This window comes from Paralichthys olivaceus, chromosome 15 (genome assembly GCF_024713975.1).
Source record: "Paralichthys olivaceus isolate ysfri-2021 chromosome 15, ASM2471397v2, whole genome shotgun sequence".
NCBI classification, from domain to species: Eukaryota; Metazoa; Chordata; class Actinopteri; order Pleuronectiformes; family Paralichthyidae; genus Paralichthys; species Paralichthys olivaceus.
This window is the reverse complement of record NC_091107.1, coordinates 23120858-23141700: the sequence shown is the minus strand read 5'-3', so window position 1 is coordinate 23141700 and position 20843 is coordinate 23120858. Positions and strand designations below refer to the sequence as shown.

Here is a 20843-nt window from a genome sequence, read left to right as displayed (position 1 = left end):
AAACCAACTGCCCAGTATTCAAGTAGAGAGGTGCAACATGCGAACGATGTGTGTTTGGTCTTCGCTGCGCGTGAATGTGTGAGTGTAATGCATTACACTCATTTGAGCATCAACATTAAACTAATGGACGTTATCAACACTGCATTTATAGCCACTACATACTGACTCATGTGGAATCATCGGGCATAAACAATCTGTGGAATCATGTATCAAAGTACATTTACTGTACTTAAGCACGTTTTTCAAGTACCTGTATTTTACTTGAGTAGATGTACAGGTTCTTTTAATATTTACTCCCAACATATCTAACATATATATCCGCAAATATCTATACTTTTCACTCTACTATATTATTACAATGCATCAAGTTACATGTTCACTTCACTTATTTGAAAGTAATCAATAAGTTATTATAAAATAATTGGTTCACTGACATGTAACGTGAGACCCAGCCTCCTGCAGCAGCAGCAGCACTCACTGGTGAAGAAACACCTAAAATGGATTCAGAAGAGGCCACTGCAGAGACACCATGTGATGTATTGCATTGGGGGATAGGATACACTAAGCATGTACTTTGACCTTTAATAAAAGCAATAAGTTCCTTACTTTGTTAAAAAAAGCTGAGTTAATGTGGTACTTTTACTAGAGTACATTTTGTTTACTTTTAAATGTTTAAGTGCTCTCTCCGCAATTGTACACACTTTACATACAGATATTCAATATGTGCATGCTGAGTGCACACTGTATAAAGATGTTTTCGTCCACGCTGTACAAAGAGACTTTCTGTAATGTGAATCTGTATCCTGTAGTCCTTTTTCAGAGGCCTGAGAAGTTTTAAAGGGATAGCTCACCAAACAATGAAAATTCACACATATTGCAACTGAAGTAAAAGGCAACCACTTCTTCAAACATAAAAAAACAATAGAAAAAGAATTTAACATGCCTCCATACTGCTACTGTGGTGTCATCCAATTGTCCCTGACATTCAAATTCAAGTCCAAACTGATTTACATCATGTTTTTATATGTAAGTAAAGAAAAAAAATATGAATTTATTTCTGAATAACTATTACACTACTGTTAAGAACTTCTGTTTGACTTTTCAGATCTCCATAACAACTGAATGGACAAATAAATGGTTTGTATTTGTATAGCGCTTTATGTTTTGATGTCTACTCAAAGCACAGTTTTCTGCCATTAAACATTCAGTCGTCCCATGTGCTTTTAAACTACAAACGACACATACTTGCCACAGGGTGCCAGCATTACTTTGCAGAAAAATTCAAGCATTTGTGATCTGCTATCATGAATCTGCTATATTCAGATCAAACCAAAGTTATTCTCTCTCTGGTGATTTAATTGTTGTAACTGCATACAGTCCAAACGAATAGTTTCTGAGTTTTATATGGACATTTGAAAACAGAAATTCTTCAGTTCTGCCTTTGTCATCTACATTTGAACATTGATAAATAGGTTTGTAACCACAAGTTTAATTTGCCTTCTCACAAGTGTATCATATCTGTAAACTAGTGTGTTTTTAATCCTGTATATAGTGAATTATTTCAGAAAAGGGCAGACTCCTTATATCTGAGCTGTCATCATAGGTTGTAAATCACTGAAAGTTTTATCATTCCATTATTATTTTTCTCTGTGTTGTACAAAGAAAGATATAGGTAGCTAACTGAATCAAGACTTTCATGCCTCTCTGGTTCATCTTATGTTAGGCGTCATTCCCTCATTGTTAGACATGGTAAATTGACCTCCTTTTATGTTGTGGTGGACAAAGTAGTCAGATCCCTAACTTCAACGATGTGAGGATACCCACTTTATATAATACAAAAAACATTAAGTCCTGTATGACAAATCTCACAGTATATTAACACATTTTAGCTGAAAATTTGAGTATGGTGTAAAGGAAAAGTACTGGTTTGGTCCCTCTAACTGATTTATTAAATACAACATTATTAGATGATTAATCCTGCAATAATATATGAGTAATTGTTGCATATGTATAAGGTTAGTGACACATTTATACATTTTCATATTTCTTTGTCTCTTTATTTTGAAATATTTACTTTGACTTCTAGATCCACTCTGGCTTTTTTCAAGCATTCATACAATATGGAAAATGAAAAGAGGACTTTGCTAAAAAAGCCACGCCCCTAGACAACTAATTCTGCCTCCAGTAACCATCAATGCATGATATATATTCATGCCCCTCCAAACCTGAATACTAATACAAAGACAAACGTCACCTTATGTAGCTGGTATGACATATGTAGTGCCACAGCCTGTACATACATACTTATACAGTGCTTCTATATGCAACCATTTTCTGTCACACATTTCATTCTCACTCAATCTAGGCAATTTAGGCTTCAGTGTCTTGTCTAAGGACTCATCTGCATGAGCATTGGAGGAGCCAAGGATCAAACACAATATATATATATATATTTAGTTTATTAGATTGCCAAACAGAACAGAAGATTTTTGAAACAGAATGAACAGATGATACATGGACCAGGAAGTTGTAATGCTGGGATGCAGTAATGTATTTGTTATTTCATTGTTGGCTGCAAAACAGTATACATGCAAGTTTTGATTAGTGAAAGCCATTTCTGTTGGATCTGAGCAGACTTTTAAAATGGAGCTACAGGATCTGACACATAACTAAATAACATGGCTGCAGCTGGAAAATAGTGAGATTCTAATTGTAAGTGTCATTCTGCAGTTACTACCTGAATGTTGCTTATTTGTTGAGGAGCACCCAGCTAAGACCCCCCAGGGCTCTCCAGATGTTACCTCTGACATACAATCATAAAGTGTGTGTTATACTTGGCCTATGCTAGACACACTGATTTATTATTTAGAACATAATCTCTTACCATATCTTATATAATGGCTTGAGTGGTCATATTTCTTGTTTTTTCTTAAATGATCAGTTAAGAATTCAGGAAACAGTAAGAGCAGGACATGTAACAAGTACAATGGTAGTGCATGGGAAGAACATGTCTAGTCTAAGGCTGATATCAGTACTGTTTGTAGTAAAAACAAGTAGCCTGTGACATAAGTAAATAAATATGCTGACAAAATGTTTTTTTTTAATATTGTGGGAAATTTTATTAGAAGTAAGGTTTGCTTTAAAAGGGTCAGTGTGCAAGATTTAGTGACATCTAGTGGTGAAGTTGCATGTTGCAGCTGAATACCCCTCACCTCACCCTCCTCTTCCAAACATGAAAAATAACCTGTGGTAGCTTCAGTTGTCATAAAAACTCAAAAGGTGTTTAGTTTGTCCAGTCTGGACGACTGTAAAAAACATGCTGCCTCCGTAGAGAGGACCCCCTCGATAATAATATAAAGTATTTAAATATAAAGGACCTTTTTATGGGGTAAAGAAAACAACAATTTTGATGAAACACACTAGTGAAAACATCATGACAATTATTTTATATTCTATTAGATCCCTTTCATCTAAATCTTACACACTGAACCTTTAAGACATAAAAGATTTAACATATACATTTGTGAATTATCATTTTAGCAAAAAAAAAAGCTCATTAGATGTCTCAGCTTTGAATATAGTATCTACATTTCCTAAATAATTATACCAGAACATTGTAAAGAATCCATTACTTTAAAAGAAGAGCAAGAAAAACAAACCAGCAACAACAATGAAAAACATGTAACTTGACAGAGGCAGTTCATAAGTATCTAAAATAATCATTCTTATTATTCTTACATGTAATACATTATACTTCAGAGAGTTCTTAAAACACAATTAAATCTTATTCTGTTAATCAAGAAAAAACATTTTTTACACATACAAAGAAATATGGTGCAACAGCCACAAAAGATTTCACTTGAGCAAATATGAATTTGGACATGCCACATCAGAACCCTTGTCTGACACTGTGATTCAGGCCCAATGAGCTAAAACACAACCTGTTTTAAATGTCCAGCTGTTATCTTTGTATTCCAAGTGCAAAACTTGTTGAAAAGTACTTGTTGAAAAGAAGAGCAAGAAAAACAAACCAGCAACAACAATGAAAAACATGTAACTTGACAGAGGCAGTTCATAAGTATCTAAAATAATCATTCTTATTATTCTTACATGTAATACATTATACTTCAGAGAGTTCTTAAAACACAATTAAATCTTATTCTGTTAATCAAGAAAAAACATTTTTTACACATACAAAGAAATATGGTGCAACAGCCACAAAAGATTTCACTTGAGCAAATATGAATTTGGACATGCCACATTAGAACCCTTGTCTGACACTGTGATTCAGGCCCAATGAGCTAAAACACAACCTGTTTTAAATGTCCAGGTGTTATCTTTGTATTCCAAGTGCAAAACTTGTTGAAAAGTACTTGTTGAAAAGAAGAGCAAGAAAAACAAACCAGCAACAACAATGAAAAACATGTAACTTGACAGAGGCAGTTCATAATTATCTAAAATAATCATTCTTATTATTCTTACATGTAATACATTATACTTCAGAGTTCTTAAAACACAATTAAATCTTATTCTGTTAATCAAGAAAAAACATTTTTTACACATACAAAGAAATATGGTGCAACAGCCACAAAAGATTTCACTTGAGCAAATATGAATTTGGACATGCCACATCAGAACCCTTGTCTGACACTGTGATTCAGGCCCAATGAGCTAAAACACAACCTGTTTTAAATGTCCAGCTGTTATCTTTGTATTCCAAGTGCAAAACTTGTTGAAAAGTACTTGTTGAAAAGAAGAGCAAGAAAAACAAACCAGCAACAACAATGAAAAACATGTAACTTGACAGAGGCAGTTCATAAGTATCTAAAATAATCATTCTTATTATTCTTACATGTAATACATTATACTTCAGAGAGTTCTTAAAACACAATTAAATCTTATTCTGTTAATCAAGAAAAAACATTTTTTACACATACAAAGAAATATGGTGCAACAGCCACAAAAGATTTCACTTGAGCAAATATGAATTTGGACATGCCACATCAGAACCCTTGTCTGACACTGTGATTCAGGCCCAATGAGCTAAAACACAACCTGTTTTAAATGTCCAGGTGTTATCTTTGTATTCCAAGTGCAAAACTTGTTGAAAAGTACTTAAGATTAATTCTGGAACATTATAAAATTCTAATTGACAACTGCAGAGACATGGACCTGTCTCTCATCTCTATTGGGTCCCTTGTGTGCAGCGTGCACAACAGGGGCAGCAGCAACGACAGCAGTAATGCTGGAGCTGACTGAGGAGTCCACTGGATGTTTCTGAAGTGGCTTGTATTTGCACCATTTGCTCTTGATGTTTTTTGGTGGAATCTTGTTGCATTGTCTGCATTGCTTCATTCCCCATGGTTATATCCACCTGTAATGTTTGATTAGCTTTGTCACAAGTCATCAGTGTCCTAAACTCTGTTTCTTTGATGTGGAGTTTCTCAATCTCACTCAGCATCTGAACCTTAAGTTGTTGGAGCTCTACATATTTTTCATCAAGTATTTTGCAGTCTCTCTCCCTTTCCCTTTCAGATGTTGTGTTCTTACCTAGTCTTTGTCCCAGTTTTGTCTTCCCCTGTAGTTCCCTCTCTTTTTGTAAACATGTTCTTTTAACAAACTGATTGATCACCTGAAGTCTTTTCTCAAGATTAATTCTTATTCCATGACCCCTGGACTTCATATTATCAATCTCCTTACGGTCTATTTTTGTGCTCTTCCAGATCTTTTGCAAACAATCTCTTTTTGACATTTTCTCAACTGTAAAATAATTTTGCTCTGCTGCCATCTTCGACAATGTTGCAGGCTTCTGTTTCTGATAATTTTCCATTTCTTTTGTAACAATTAGCAGACATTTCCTCTTGGTTTCCAATTGTTTACTTTCTCTTTCAAGATCTCCTTCAAACTTCCTCTGATGTTGAACTTTAGTATGGATCACATCTGACTCCAAGAGAGAGTCATATTCAAAGTCTTTATGTTTATTCAAATCCTGTTTCTTTATATCATGCCCCTGCAGTGATTCTTTTGGTAGCGACACAGTTTGTACCGCTTTGTCAAAGTTTACGGTTACCACATGTTTTTTCTCATTTTGTATCAAATCAGAATAACCAGTCATCGTATTTTTATGATTATCGATTTCAGATCTCATCAGATTCAAGACCAGCTTTTCTCGGTCTATCATCTCAGTCAGTCTTCCCAGATCTTCTGTCTTTTGATCCAGTTCTGCTTTTAGTTTTAAGAGATCTGTCTTTCCCAACAAAATCTCTGGTTTCAGTTGATTTTCCATGTCTTGTCTCTGGGTGACAACTCCTGACCACACACTCTTCAGTTCTTCTCTTTCTGTCTCGAGCATCTCAGTGTAACACATCAAGTTGGCTTTATGTACATCCAGAGCCGCATGCTTTTCCTCTAGAATACTGACCAGTTTCACTATGTCTTCCTTGTTTTGTTCCAATCTGATGATTTTGTTGTTCATGTCTTGACTCCTCCTGCCGTCGAGCTCTTGAAGTCTTATTCTCAGACATTCAATCAGTTTCATTTTATCCATGTGTTTGTTTTCTCTCATTTTCAAATCAGACCATTGTCCTTCCATCCGTTCCTTTTCAATCAAAAGCATTTCTCTCTCTTTTGCTATGTCAGCCTTCATCTGAATAAAGTCTTCTTTCTCTTCACTGATGGTGTTCATGGCGGCTTCAACCTCACGATACTTTTTGTTGAGATCCATCCTCAGAACCCCCAGCTCTTCCCTCTCTACCAATACACTGTTCTTCTGGGTTTGTAGTTCTTGAATTTGTCTCCTGATGTCATCATCCTTCACTTCTTGCTCTTTTTTCTTCACAGCAATAACGTCCATCACATTCTGAAGTATGTTTCTTTGTGCGTGAACCTGAAGAGCCAGATCTTTGATGGTGCTGTTCTCTCTGTTTATGTCTTCAAACAGGTTGTCTGCATGTTTTATCTTCTTTTCTAACTGAGTCTTTGTCATTTCCAAGTTTTCCCTTTCATCTTTCAAATAACCTTCACCCTGTTGTAATAGGTCACTTTGTTTCTGGATGTCAGACCTCATCAGCTCCAAGTCCACTTTATAATTGTTCATCATCTCATTCATTCTTTCCAGATCTTCTCTTTCATCATTCATCTCTGTCTTCAGTTTGTCAAGATGTAGTTTTTCAGTCCAAAACTTTTCCTTCCTTAGATTTTCAAAGTCCTCTTTCTGGACGATTATGTCTGACAGTATTTTTATCAGACCCTCCTTGTCCCTGCCCAGCAGCTCAGTGTAACAATCCATGTTTTCTTTCAGTCCTTCAAGTTCAGTGAACCTTTCTTCCAGTGCAGTGTACAGTAGTAGTACAGCTCCATTGTTTTGTTGTAAACTTTCCATTTTCACTTTGATTTCATCACTAATTCTTTCATACAGCTGTTGAAGTTTTACTTTCACAGTTTCTATGACTCTCATTTTACTTATGACTTCATGTTCTCTAATTATCAGCTCAGACCTTTCTTTTTCCAGTTTGCCCTTTTCATTCAAAAACATTGCTCTCTCTCTGACAATGTCAGTCTTTATCTGACTGAGGTGTTCTCTCTCTCCACTGATGCTGTTCATAGTAACTTCAGCTTCTTCTTTTGTCTTGTTGATATTCTTCCTCCAAACTTCCAGTTCTTGTGTTTCTGTTAGCACACTCTTCTCTCTGGTTTCTAGTTCTTGTTTCAGTCTTCTAATGGCGTCATCGTGGAGCTCTTGTTCTTTCTCTTTTAACGTGACCCTGTCAATGACATTTTCAAGTTTATTTCTTTGGGTCTGAAGCTGAAGGCTCAGATCTTTGATGTTGGTTTTCTCTCTGTTTATCTCATCAAACAGACTGTTGACATGTTCTTTCTTCTTTTGTAGTTCAGTCTTTGTGATTTTCAACTTTTCTTTTTCTTCTTTCATATCTTCTTTAGCTTGTTGTAACAGGTCACACTGTTTCTGGTTTTCTGATCTCATCAGAGCCAAGACCAGCTTTTCTCGGTCTATCATCTCAGTCAGTCTTCCCAGATCTTCTGTCTTTTCATCCAGTTCTGCTTTTAGTTTTAAGAGATCTGTCTTTCCCAACAAAATCTCTGGTTTCAGTTGATTTTCCATGTCTTGTCTCTGGGTGACAACTCCTGACCACACACTCTTCAGTTCTTCTCTTTCTGTCTCGAGCATCTCAGTGTAACACATCAAGTTGGCTTTATGTACATCCAGAGCCGCATGCTTTTCCTCTAGAATACTGACCAGTTTCACTATGTCTTCCTTGTTTTGTTCCAATCTGATGATTTTGTTGTTCATGTCTTGACTCCTCCTGCCGTCGAGCTCTTGAAGTCTTATTCTCAGACATTCAATCAGTTTCATTTTATCCATGTGTTTGTTTTCTCTCATTTTCAAATCAGACCATTGTCCTTCCATCCGTTCCTTTTCAATCAAAAGCATTTCTCTCTCTTTTGCTATGTCAGCCTTCATCTGAATAAAGTCTTCTTTCTCTTCACTGATGGTGTTCATGGCGGCTTCAACCTCACGATACTTTTTGTTGAGATCCATCCTCAGAACCCCCAGCTCTTCCCTCTCTACCAATACACTGTTCTTCTGGGTTTGTAGTTCTTGAATTTGTCTCCTGATGTCATCATCCTTCACTTCTTGCTCTTTTTTCTTCACAGCAATAACGTCCATCACATTCTGAAGTATGTTTCTTTGTGCGTGAACCTGAAGAGCCAGATCTTTGATGGTGCTGTTCTCTCTGTTTATGTCTTCAAACAGGTTGTCTGCATGTTTTATCTTCTTTTCTAACTGAGTCTTTGTCATTTCCAAGTTTTCCCTTTCATCTTTCAAATAACCTTCACCCTGTTGTAATAGGTCACTTTGTTTCTGGATGTCAGACCTCATCAGCTCCAAGTCCACTTTATAATTGTTCATCATCTCATTCATTCTTTCCAGATCTTCTCTTTCATCATTCATCTCTGTCTTCAGTTTGTCAAGATGTAGTTTTTCAGTCCAAAACTTTTCCTTCCTTAGATTTTCAAAGTCCTCTTTCTGGACGATTATGTCTGACAGTATTTTTATCAGACCCTCCTTGTCCCTGCCCAGCAGCTCAGTGTAACAATCCATGTTTTCTTTCAGTCCTTCAAGTTCAGTGAACCTTTCTTCCAGTGCAGTGTACAGTAGTAGTACAGCTCCATTGTTTTGTTGTAAACTTTCCATTTTCACTTTGATTTCATCACTAATTCTTTCATACAGCTGTTGAAGTTTTACCTTCACAGTTTCTATGACTCTCATTTTACTTATGACTTCATGTTCTCTAATTATCAGCTCAGACCTTTCTTTTTCCAGTTTGCCCTTTTCATTCAAAAACATTGCTCTCTCTCTGACAATGTCAGTCTTTATCTGACTGAGGTGTTCTCTCTCTCCACTGATGCTGTTCATAGTAACTTCAGCTTCTTCTTTTGTCTTGTTGATATTCTTCCTCCAAACTTCCAGTTCTTGTGTTTCTGTTAGCACACTCTTCTCTCTGGTTTCTAGTTCTTGTTTCAGTCTTCTAATGGCGTCATCGTGGAGCTCTTGTTCTTTCTCTTTTAACGTGACCCTGTCAATGACATTTTCAAGTTTATTTCTTTGGGTCTGAAGCTGAAGGCTCAGATCTTTGATGTTGGTTTTCTCTCTGTTTATCTCATCAAACAGACTGTTGACATGTTCTTTCTTCTTTTGTAGTTCAGTCTTTGTGATTTTCAACTTTTCTTTTTCTTCTTTCATATCTTCTTTAGCTTGTTGTAACAGGTCACACTGTTTCTGGTTTTCTGATCTCATCAGAGCCAAGACCAGCTTTTCTCGGTCTATCATCTCAGTCAGTCTTCCCAGATCTTCTGTCTTTTCATCCAGTTCTGCTTTTAGTTTTAAGAGATCTGTCTTTCCCAACAAAATCTCTGGTTTCAGTTGATTTTCCATGTCTTGTCTCTGGGTGACAACTCCTGACCACACACTCTTCAGTTCTTCTCTTTCTGTCTCGAGCATCTCAGTGTAACACATCAAGTTGGCTTTATGTACATCCAGAGCCGCATGCTTTTCCTCTAGAATACTGACCAGTTTCACTATGTCTTCCTTGTTTTGTTCCAATCTGATGATTTTGTTGTTCATGTCTTGACTCCTCCTGCCGTCGAGCTCTTGAAGTCTTATTCTCAGACATTCAATCAGTTTCATTTTATCCATGTGTTTGTTTTCTCTCATTTTCAAATCAGACCATTGTCCTTCCATCCGTTCCTTTTCAATCAAAAGCATTTCTCTCTCTTTTGCTATGTCAGCCTTCATCTGAATAAAGTCTTCTTTCTCTTCACTGATGGTGTTCATGGCGGCTTCAACCTCACGATACTTTTTGTTGAGATCCATCCTCAGAACCCCCAGCTCTTCCCTCTCTACCAATACACTGTTCTTCTGGGTTTGTAGTTCTTGAATTTGTCTCCTGATGTCATCATCCTTCACTTCTTGCTCTTTTTTCTTCACAGCAATAACGTCCATCACATTCTGAAGTATGTTTCTTTGTGCGTGAACCTGAAGAGCCAGATCTTTGATGGTGCTGTTCTCTCTGTTTATGTCTTCAAACAGGTTGTCTGCATGTTTTATCTTCTTTTCTAACTGAGTCTTTGTCATTTCCAAGTTTTCCCTTTCATCTTTCAAATAACCTTCACCCTGTTGTAATAGGTCACTTTGTTTCTGGATGTCAGACCTCATCAGCTCCAAGTCCACTTTATAATTGTTCATCATCTCATTCATTCTTTCCAGATCTTCTCTTTCATCATTCATCTCTGTCTTCAGTTTGTCAAGATGTAGTTTTTCAGTCCAAAACTTTTCCTTCCTTAGATTTTCAAAGTCCTCTTTCTGGACGATTATGTCTGACAGTATTTTTATCAGACCCTCCTTGTCCCTGCCCAGCAGCTCAGTGTAACAATCCATGTTTTCTTTCAGTCCTTCAAGTTCAGTGAACCTTTCTTCCAGTGCAGTGTACAGTAGTAGTACAGCTCCATTGTTTTGTTGTAAACTTTCCATTTTCACTTTGATTTCATCACTAATTCTTTCATACAGCTGTTGAAGTTTTACCTTCACAGTTTCTATGACTCTCATTTTACTTATGACTTCATGTTCTCTAATTATCAGCTCAGACCTTTCTTTTTCCAGTTTGTCCTTTTCATTCAAAAACATTGCTCTCTCTCTGACAATGTCAGTCTTTATCTGACTGAGGTGTTCTCTCTCTCCACTGATGCTGTTCATAGTAACTTCAGCTTCTTCTTTTGTCTTGTTGATATTCTTCCTCCAAACTTCCAGTTCTTGTGTTTCTGTTAGCACACTCTTCTCTCTGGTTTCTAGTTCTTGTTTCAGTCTTCTAATGGCGTCATCGTGGAGCTCTTGTTCTTTCTCTTTTAACGTGACCCTGTCAATGACATTTTCAAGTTTATTTCTTTGGGTCTGAAGCTGAAGGCTCAGATCTTTGATGTTGGTTTTCTCTCTGTTTATCTCATCAAACAGACTGTTGACATGTTCTTTCTTCTTTTGTAGTTCAGTCTTTGTGATTTTCAACTTTTCTTTTTCTTCTTTCATATCTTCTTTAGCTTGTTGTAACAGGTCACACTGTTTCTGGTTTTCTGATCTCATCAGAGCCAAGACCAGCTTTTCTCGGTCTATCATCTCAGTCAGTCTTCCCAGATCTTCTGTCTTTTGATCCAGTTCTGCTTTTAGTTTTAAGAGATCTGTCTTTCCCAACAAAATCTCTGGTTTCAGTTGATTTTCCATGTCTTGTCTCTGGGTGACAACTCCTGACCACACACTCTTCAGTTCTTCTCTTTCTGTCTCGAGCATCTCAGTGTAACACATCAAGTTGGCTTTATGTACATCCAGAGCCGCATGCTTTTCCTCTAGAATACTGACCAGTTTCACTATGTCTTCCTTGTTTTGTTCCAATCTGATGATTTTGTTGTTCATGTCTTGACTCCTCCTGCCGTCGAGCTCTTGAAGTCTTATTCTCAGACATTCAATCAGTTTCATTTTATCCATGTGTTTGTTTTCTCTCATTTTCAAATCAGACCATTGTCCTTCCATCCGTTCCTTTTCAATCAAAAGCATTTCTCTCTCTTTTGCTATGTCAGCCTTCATCTGAATAAAGTCTTCTTTCTCTTCACTGATGGTGTTCATGGCGGCTTCAACCTCACGATACTTTTTGTTGAGATCCATCCTCAGAACCCCCAGCTCTTCCCTCTCTACCAATACACTGTTCTTCTGGGTTTGTAGTTCTTGAATTTGTCTCCTGATGTCATCATCCTTCACTTCTTGCTCTTTTTTCTTCACAGCAATAACGTCCATCACATTCTGAAGTATGTTTCTTTGTGCGTGAACCTGAAGAGCCAGATCTTTGATGGTGCTGTTCTCTCTGTTTATGTCTTCAAACAGGTTGTCTGCATGTTTTATCTTCTTTTCTAACTGAGTCTTTGTCATTTCCAAGTTTTCCCTTTCATCTTTCAAATAACCTTCACCCTGTTGTAATAGGTCACTTTGTTTCTGGATGTCAGACCTCATCAGCTCCAAGTCCACTTTATAATTGTTCATCATCTCATTCATTCTTTCCAGATCTTCTCTTTCATCATTCATCTCTGTCTTCAGTTTGTCAAGATGTAGTTTTTCAGTCCAAAACTTTTCCTTCCTTAGATTTTCAAAGTCCTCTTTCTGGACGATTATGTCTGACAGTATTTTTATCAGACCCTCCTTGTCCCTGCCCAGCAGCTCAGTGTAACAATCCATGTTTTCTTTCAGTCCTTCAAGTTCAGTGAACCTTTCTTCCAGTGCAGTGTACAGTAGTAGTACAGCTCCATTGTTTTGTTGTAAACTTTCCATTTTCACTTTGATTTCATCACTAATTCTTTCATACAGCTGTTGAAGTTTTACCTTCACAGTTTCTATGACTCTCATTTTACTTATGACTTCATGTTCTCTAATTATCAGCTCAGACCTTTCTTTTTCCAGTTTGTCCTTTTCATTCAAAAACATTGCTCTCTCTCTGACAATGTCAGTCTTTATCTGACTGAGGTGTTCTCTCTCTCCACTGATGCTGTTCATAGTAACTTCAGCTTCTTCTTTTGTCTTGTTGATATTCTTCCTCCAAACCTCCAGTTCTTGTGTTTCTGTTAGCACACTCTTCTCTCTGGTTTCTAGTTCTTGTTTCAGTCTTCTAATGGCGTCATCGTGGAGCTCTTGTTCTTTCTCTTTTAACGTGACCCTGTCAATGACATTTTCAAGTTTATTTCTTTGGGTCTGAAGCTGAAGGCTCAGATCTTTGATGTTGGTTTTCTCTCTGTTTATCTCATCAAACAGACTGTTGACATGTTCTTTCTTCTTTTGTAGTTCAGTCTTTGTGATTTTCAACTTTTCTTTTTCTTCTTTCATATCTTCTTTAGCTTGTTGTAACAGGTCACACTGTTTCTGGTTTTCTGATCTCATCAGAGCCAAGACCAGCTTTTCTCGGTCTATCATCTCAGTCAGTCTTCCCAGATCTTCTGTCTTTTCATCCAGTTCTGCTTTTAGTTTTAAGAGATCTGTCTTTCCCAACAAAATCTCTGGTTTCAGTTGATTTTCCATGTCTTGTCTCTGGGTGACAACTCCTGACCACACACTCTTCAGTTCTTCTCTTTCTGTCTCGAGCATCTCAGTGTAACACATCAAGTTGGCTTTATGTACATCCAGAGCCGCATGCTTTTCCTCTAGAATACTGACCAGTTTCACTATGTCTTCCTTGTTTTGTTCCAATCTGATGATTTTGTTGTTCATGTCTTGACTCCTCCTGCCGTCGAGCTCTTGAAGTCTTATTCTCAGACATTCAATCAGTTTCATTTTATCCATGTGTTTGTTTTCTCTCATTTTCAAATCAGACCATTGTCCTTCCATCCGTTCCTTTTCAATCAAAAGCATTTCTCTCTCTTTTGCTATGTCAGCCTTCATCTGAATAAAGTCTTCTTTCTCTTCACTGATGGTGTTCATGGCGGCTTCAACCTCACGATACTTTTTGTTGAGATCCATCCTCAGAACCCCCAGCTCTTCCCTCTCTACCAATACACTGTTCTTCTGGGTTTGTAGTTCTTGAATTTGTCTCCTGATGTCATCATCCTTCACTTCTTGCTCTTTTTTCTTCACAGCAATAACATCCATCACATTCTGAAGTATGTTTCTTTGTGCGTGAACCTGAAGAGCCAGATCTTTGATGGTGCTGTTCTCTCTGTTTATGTCTTCAAACAGGTTGTCTGCATGTTTTATCTTCTTTTCTAACTGAGTCTTTGTCATTTCCAAGTTTTCCCTTTCATCTTTCAAATAACCTTCACCCTGTTGTAATAGGTCACTTTGTTTCTGGATGTCAGACCTCATCAGCTCCAAGTCCACTTTATAATTGTTCATCATCTCATTCATTCTTTCCAGATCTTCTCTTTCATTATTCATCTCTGTCTTCAGTTTGTCAAGATGTAGTTTTTCAGTCCAAAACTTTTCCTTCCTTAGATTTTCAAAGTCCTCTTTCTGGACGATTATGTCTGACAGTATTTTTATCAGACCCTCCTTGTCCCTGCCCAGCAGCTCAGTGTAACAATCCATGTTTTCTTTCAGTCCTTCAAGTTCAGTGAACCTTTCTTCCAGTGCAGTGTACAGTAGTAGTACAGCTCCATTGTTTTGTTGTAAACTTTCCATTTTCACTTTGATTTCATCACAAATTTTTTCATACAGCTGTTGAAGTTTTACCTTCACAGTTTCTATGACTCTCATTTTACTTATGACTTCATGTTCTCTAATTATCAGCTCAGACCTTTCTTTTTCCAGTTTGTCCTTTTCATTCAAAAACATTGCTCTCTCTCTGACAATGTCAGTCTTTATCTGACTGAGGTGTTCTCTCTCTCCACTGATGCTGTTCATAGTAACTTCAGCTTCTTCTTTTGTCTTGTTGATATTCTTCCTCCAAACTTCCAGTTCTTGTGTTTCTGTTAGCACACTCTTCTCTCTGGTTTCTAGTTCTTGTTTCAGTCTTCTAATGGCGTCATCGTGGAGCTCTTGTTCTTTCTCTTTTAACGTGACCCTGTCAATGACATTTTCAAGTTTATTTCTTTGGGTCTGAAGCTGAAGGCTCAGATCTTTGATGTTGGTTTTCTCTCTGTTTATCTCATCAAACAGACTGTTGACATGTTCTTTCTTCTTTTGTAGTTCAGTCTTTGTGATTTTCAACTTTTCTTTTTCTTCTTTCATATCTTCTTTAGCTTGTTGTAACAGGTCACACTGTTTCTGGTTTTCTGATCTCATCAGAGCCAAGACCAGCTTTTCTCGGTCTATCATCTCAGTCAGTCTTCCCAGATCTTCTGTCTTTTGATCCAGTTCTGCTTTTAGTTTTAAGAGATCTGTCTTTCCCAACAAAATCTCTGGTTTCAGTTGATTTTCCATGTCTTGTCTCTGGGTGACAACTCCTGACCACACACTCTTCAGTTCTTCTCTTTCTGTCTCGAGCATCTCAGTGTAACACATCAAGTTGGCTTTATGTACATCCAGAGCCGCATGCTTTTCCTCTAGAATACTGACCAGTTTCACTATGTCTTCCTTGTTTTGTTCCAATCTGATGATTTTGTTGTTCATGTCTTGACTCCTCCTGCCGTCGAGCTCTTGAAGTCTTATTCTCAGACATTCAATCAGTTTCATTTTATCCATGTGTTTGTTTTCTCTCATTTTCAAATCAGACCATTGTCCTTCCATCCGTTCCTTTTCAATCAAAAGCATTTCTCTCTCTTTTGCTATGTCAGCCTTCATCTGAATAAAGTCTTCTTTCTCTTCACTGATGGTGTTCATGGCGGCTTCAACCTCACGATACTTTTTGTTGAGATCCATCCTCAGAACCCCCAGCTCTTCCCTCTCTACCAATACACTGTTCTTCTGGGTTTGTAGTTCTTGAATTTGTCTCCTGATGTCATCATCCTTCACGTCTTGCTCTTTTTTCTTCACAGCAATAACATCCATCACATTCTGAAGTATGTTTCTTTGTGCGTGAACCTGAAGAGCCAGATCTTTGATGGTGCTGTTCTCTCTGTTTATGTCTTCAAACAGGTTGTCTGCATGTTTTATCTTCTTTTCTAACTGAGTCTTTGTCATTTCCAAGTTTTCCCTTTCATCTTTCAAATAACCTTCACCCTGTTGTAATAGGTCACTTTGTTTCTGGATGTCAGACCTCATCAGCTCCAAGTCCACTTTATAATTGTTCATCATCTCATTCATTCTTTCCAGATCTTCTCTTTCATTATTCATCTCTGTCTTCAGTTTGTCAAGATGTAGTTTTTCAGTCCAAAACTTTTCCTTCCTTAGATTTTCAAAGTCCTCTTTCTGGACGATTATGTCTGACAGTATTTTTATCAGACCCTCCTTGTCCCTGCCCAGCAGCTCAGTGTAACAATCCATGTTTTCTTTCAGTCCTTCAAGTTCAGTGAACCTTTCTTCCAGTGCAGTGTACAGTAGTAGTACAGCTCCATTGTTTTGTTGTAAACTTTCCATTTTCACTTTGATTTCATCACAAATTTTTTCATACAGCTGTTGAAGTTTTACCTTCACAGTTTCTATGACTCTCATTTTACTTATGACTTCATGTTCTCTAATTATCAGCTCAGACCTTTCTTTTTCCAGTTTGTCCTTTTCATTCAAAAACATTGCTCTCTCTCTGACAATGTCAGTCTTTATCTGACTGAGGTGTTCTCTCTCTCCACTGATGCTGTTCATAGTAACTTCAGCTTCTTCTTTTGTCTTGTTGATATTCTTCCTCCAAACTTCCAGTTCTTGTGTTTCTGTTAGCACACTCTTCTCTCTGGTTTCTAGTTCTTGTTTCAGTCTTCTAATGGCGTCATCGTGGAGCTCTTGTTCTTTCTCTTTTAACGTGACCCTGTCAATGACATTTTCAAGTTTATTTCTTTGGGTCTGAAGCTGAAGGCTCAGATCTTTGATGTTGGTTTTCTCTCTGTTTATCTCATCAAACAGACTGTTGACATGTTCTTTCTTCTTTTGTAGTTCAGTCTTTGTGATTTTCAACTTTTCTTTTTCTTCTTTCATATCTTCTTTAGCTTGTTGTAACAGGTCACACTGTTTCTGGTTTTCTGATCTCATCAGAGCCAAGACCAGCTTTTCTCGGTCTATCATCTCAGTCAGTCTTCCCAGATCTTCTGTCTTTTGATCCAGTTCTGCTTTTAGTTTTAAGAGATCTGTCTTTCCCAACAAAATCTCTGGTTTCAGTTGATTTTCCATGTCTTGTCTCTGGGTGACAACTCCTGACCACACACTCTTCAGTTCTTCTCTTTCTGTCTCGAGCATCTCAGTGTAACACATCAAGTTGGCTTTATGTACATCCAGAGCCGCATGCTTTTCCTCTAGAATACTGACCAGTTTCACTATGTCTTCCTTGTTTTGTTCCAATCTGATGATTTTGTTGTTCATGTCTTGACTCCTCCTGCCGTCGAGCTCTTGAAGTCTTATTCTCAGACATTCAATCAGTTTCATTTTATCCATGTGTTTGTTTTCTCTCATTTTCAAATCAGACCATTGTCCTTCCATCCGTTCCTTTTCAATCAAAAGCATTTCTCTCTCTTTTGCTATGTCAGCCTTCATCTGAATAAAGTCTTCTTTCTCTTCACTGATGGTGTTCATGGCGGCTTCAACCTCACGATACTTTTTGTTGAGATCCATCCTCAGAACCCCCAGCTCTTCCCTCTCTACCAATACACTGTTCTTCTGGGTTTGTAGTTCTTGAATTTGTCTCCTGATGTCATCATCCTTCACGTCTTGCTCTTTTTTCTTCACAGCAATAACGTCCATCACATTCTGAAGTATGTTTCTTTGTGCGTGAACCTGAAGAGCCAGAACTTTGATGGTGCTGTTCTCTCTGTTTATGTCTTCAAACAGGTTGTCTGCATGTTTTATCTTCTTTTCTAACTGAGTCTTTGTCATTTCCAAGTTTTCCCTTTCATCTTTCAAATAACCTTCACCCTGTTGTAATAGGTCACTTTGTTTCTGGATGTCAGACCTCATCAGCTCCAAGTCCACTTTATAATTGTTCATCATCTCATTCATTCTTTCCAGATCTTCTCTTTCATCATTCATCTCTGTCTTCAGTTTGTCAAGATGTAGTTTTTCAGTCCAAAACTTTTCCTTCCTTAGATTTTCAAAGTCCTCTTTCTGGACGATTATGTCTGACAGTATTTTTATCAGACCCTCCTTGTCCCTGCCCAGCAGCTCAGTGTAACAACCCATGTTTTCTTTCAGTCCTTCAAGTTCAGTGAACCTTTCTTCCAGTGCAGTGTACAGTAGTAGTACAGCTCCATTGTTTTGTTGTAAACTTTCCATTTTCACTTTGATTTCATCACTAATTCTTTCATACAGCTGTTGAAGTTTTACCTTCACAGTTTCTATGACTCTCATTTTACTTATGACTTCATGTTCTCTAATTATCAGCTCAGACCTTTCTTTTTCCAGTTTGTCCTTTTCATTCAAAAACATTGCTCTCTCTCTGACAATGTCATTCTTTATCTGACTGAGGTGTTCTCTCTCTCCACTGATGCTGTTCATAGTAACTTCAGCTTCTTCTTTTGTCTTGTTGATATTCTTCCTCCAAACTTCCAGTTCTTGTGTTTCTGTTAGCACACTCTTCTCTCTGGTTTCTAGTTCTTGTTTCAGTCTTCTAATGGCGTCATCGTGGAGCTCTTGTTCTTTCTCTTTTAACGTGACCCTGTCAATGACATTTTCAAGTTTATTTCTTTGGGTCTGAAGCTGAAGGCTCAGATCTTTGATGTTGGTTTTCTCTCTGTTTATCTCATCAAACAGACTGTTGACATGTTCTTTCTTCTTTTGTAGTTCAGTCTTTGTGATTTTCAACTTTTCTTTTTCTTCTTTCATATCTTCTTTAGCTTGTTGTAACAGGTCACACTGTTTCTGGTTTTCTGATCTCATCAGAGCCAAGACCAGCTTTTCTCGGTCTATCATCTCAGTCAGTCTTCCCAGATCTTCTGTCTTTTGATCCAGTTCTGCTTTTAGTTTTAAGAGATCTGTCTTTCCCAACAAAATCTCTGGTTTCAGTTGATTTTCCATGTCTTGTCTCTGGGTGACAACTCCTGACCACACACTCTTCAGTTCTTCTCTTTCTGTCTCGAGCATCTCAGTGTAACACATCAAGTTGGCTTTATGTACATCCAGAGCCGCATGCTTTTCCTCTAGAATACTGACCAGTTTCACTATGTCTTCCTTGTTTTGTTCCAATCTGATGATTTTGTTGTTCATGTCTTGACTCCTCCTGCCGTCGAGCTCTTGAAGTCTTATTCTCAGACATTCAATCAGTTTCATTTTATCCATGTGTTTGTTTTCTCTCATTTTCAAATCAGACCATTGTCCTTCCATCCGTTCCTTTTCAATCAAAAGCATTTCTCTCTCTTTTGCTATGTCAGCCTTCATCTGAATAAAGTCTTCTTTCTCTTCACTGATGGTGTTCATGGCGGCTTCAACCTCACGATACTTTTTGTTGAGATCCATCCTCAGAACCCCCAGCTCTTCCCTCTCTACCAATACACTGTTCTTCTGGGTTTGTAGTTCTTGAATTTGTCTCCTGATGTCATCATCCTTCACGTCTTGCTCTTTTTTCTTCACAGCAATAACGTCCATCACATTCTGAAGTATGTTTCTTTGTGCGTGAACCTGAAGAGCCAGAACTTTGATGGTGCTGTTCTCTCTGTTTATGTCTTCAAACAGGTTGTCTGCATGTTTTATCTTCTTTTCTAACTGAGTCTTTGTCATTTCCAAGTTTTCCCTTTCATCTTTCAAATAACCTTCACCCTGTTGTAATAGGTCACTTTGTTTCTGGATGTCAGACCTCATCAGCTCCAAGTCCACTTTATAATTGTTCATCATCTCATTCATTCTTTCCAGATCTTCTCTTTCATCATTCATCTCTGTCTTCAGTTTGTCAAGATGTAGTTTTTCAGTCCAAAACTTTTCCTTCCTTAGATTTTCAAAGTCCTCTTTCTGGACGATTATGTCTGACAGTATTTTTATCAGACCCTCCTTGTCCCTGCCCAGCAGCTCAGTGTAACAATCCATGTTTTCTTTCAGTCCTTCAAGTTCAGTGAACCTTTCTTCCAGTGCAGTGTACAGTAGTAGTACAGCTCCATTGTTTTGTTGTAAACTTTCCATTTTCACTTTGATTTCATCACTAATTCTTTCATACAGCTGTTGAAGTTTTACCTTCACAGTTTCTATGACTCTCATTTTACTTATGACTTCATGTTCTCTAATTATCAGCTCAGACCTTTCTTTTTCCAGTTTGTCCTTTTCATTCAAAAACATTGCTCTCTCTCTGACAATGTCAGTCTTTATCTGACTGAGGTGTTCTCTCTCTCCACTGATGCTGTTCATAGTAACTTCAGCTTCTTCTTTTGTCTTGTTGATATTCTTCCTCCAAACTTCCAGTTCTTGTGTTTCTGTTAGCACACTCTTCTCTCTGGTTTCTAGTTCTTGTTTCAGTCTTCTAATGGCGTCATCGTGGAGCTCTTGTTCTTTCTCTTTTAACGTGACCCTGTCAATGACATTTTCAAGTTTATTTCTTTGGGTCTGAAGCTGAAGGCTCAGATCTTTGATGTTGGTTTTCTCTCTGTTTATCTCATCAAACAGACTGTTGACATGTTCTTTCTTCTTTTGTAGTTCAGTCTTTGTGATTTTCAACTTTTCTTTTTCTTCTTTCATATCTTCTTTAGCTTGTTGTAACAGGTCACACTGTTTCTGGTTTTCTGATCTCATCAGAGCC

General features: G+C 37.6%; 1 protein-coding gene across 1 annotated transcript in view; it reads right to left on the bottom strand.

Moving 5' to 3' along the window:
- Window positions 1-2440: 2440 nt before the first annotated feature.
- Window positions 2441-20843, bottom strand: part of LOC109628490 (extracellular matrix-binding protein ebh) — a 38431-nt gene continuing 20028 nt past the window's right edge. The window contains exon 5 of the mRNA XM_069510269.1: window positions 2441-20843. This exon is cut by the window's right edge and continues 15185 nt beyond it. Coding sequence (XP_069366370.1) covers window positions 5186-20843 — 15658 coding nt within the window. The 3' untranslated portion in view covers window positions 2441-5185.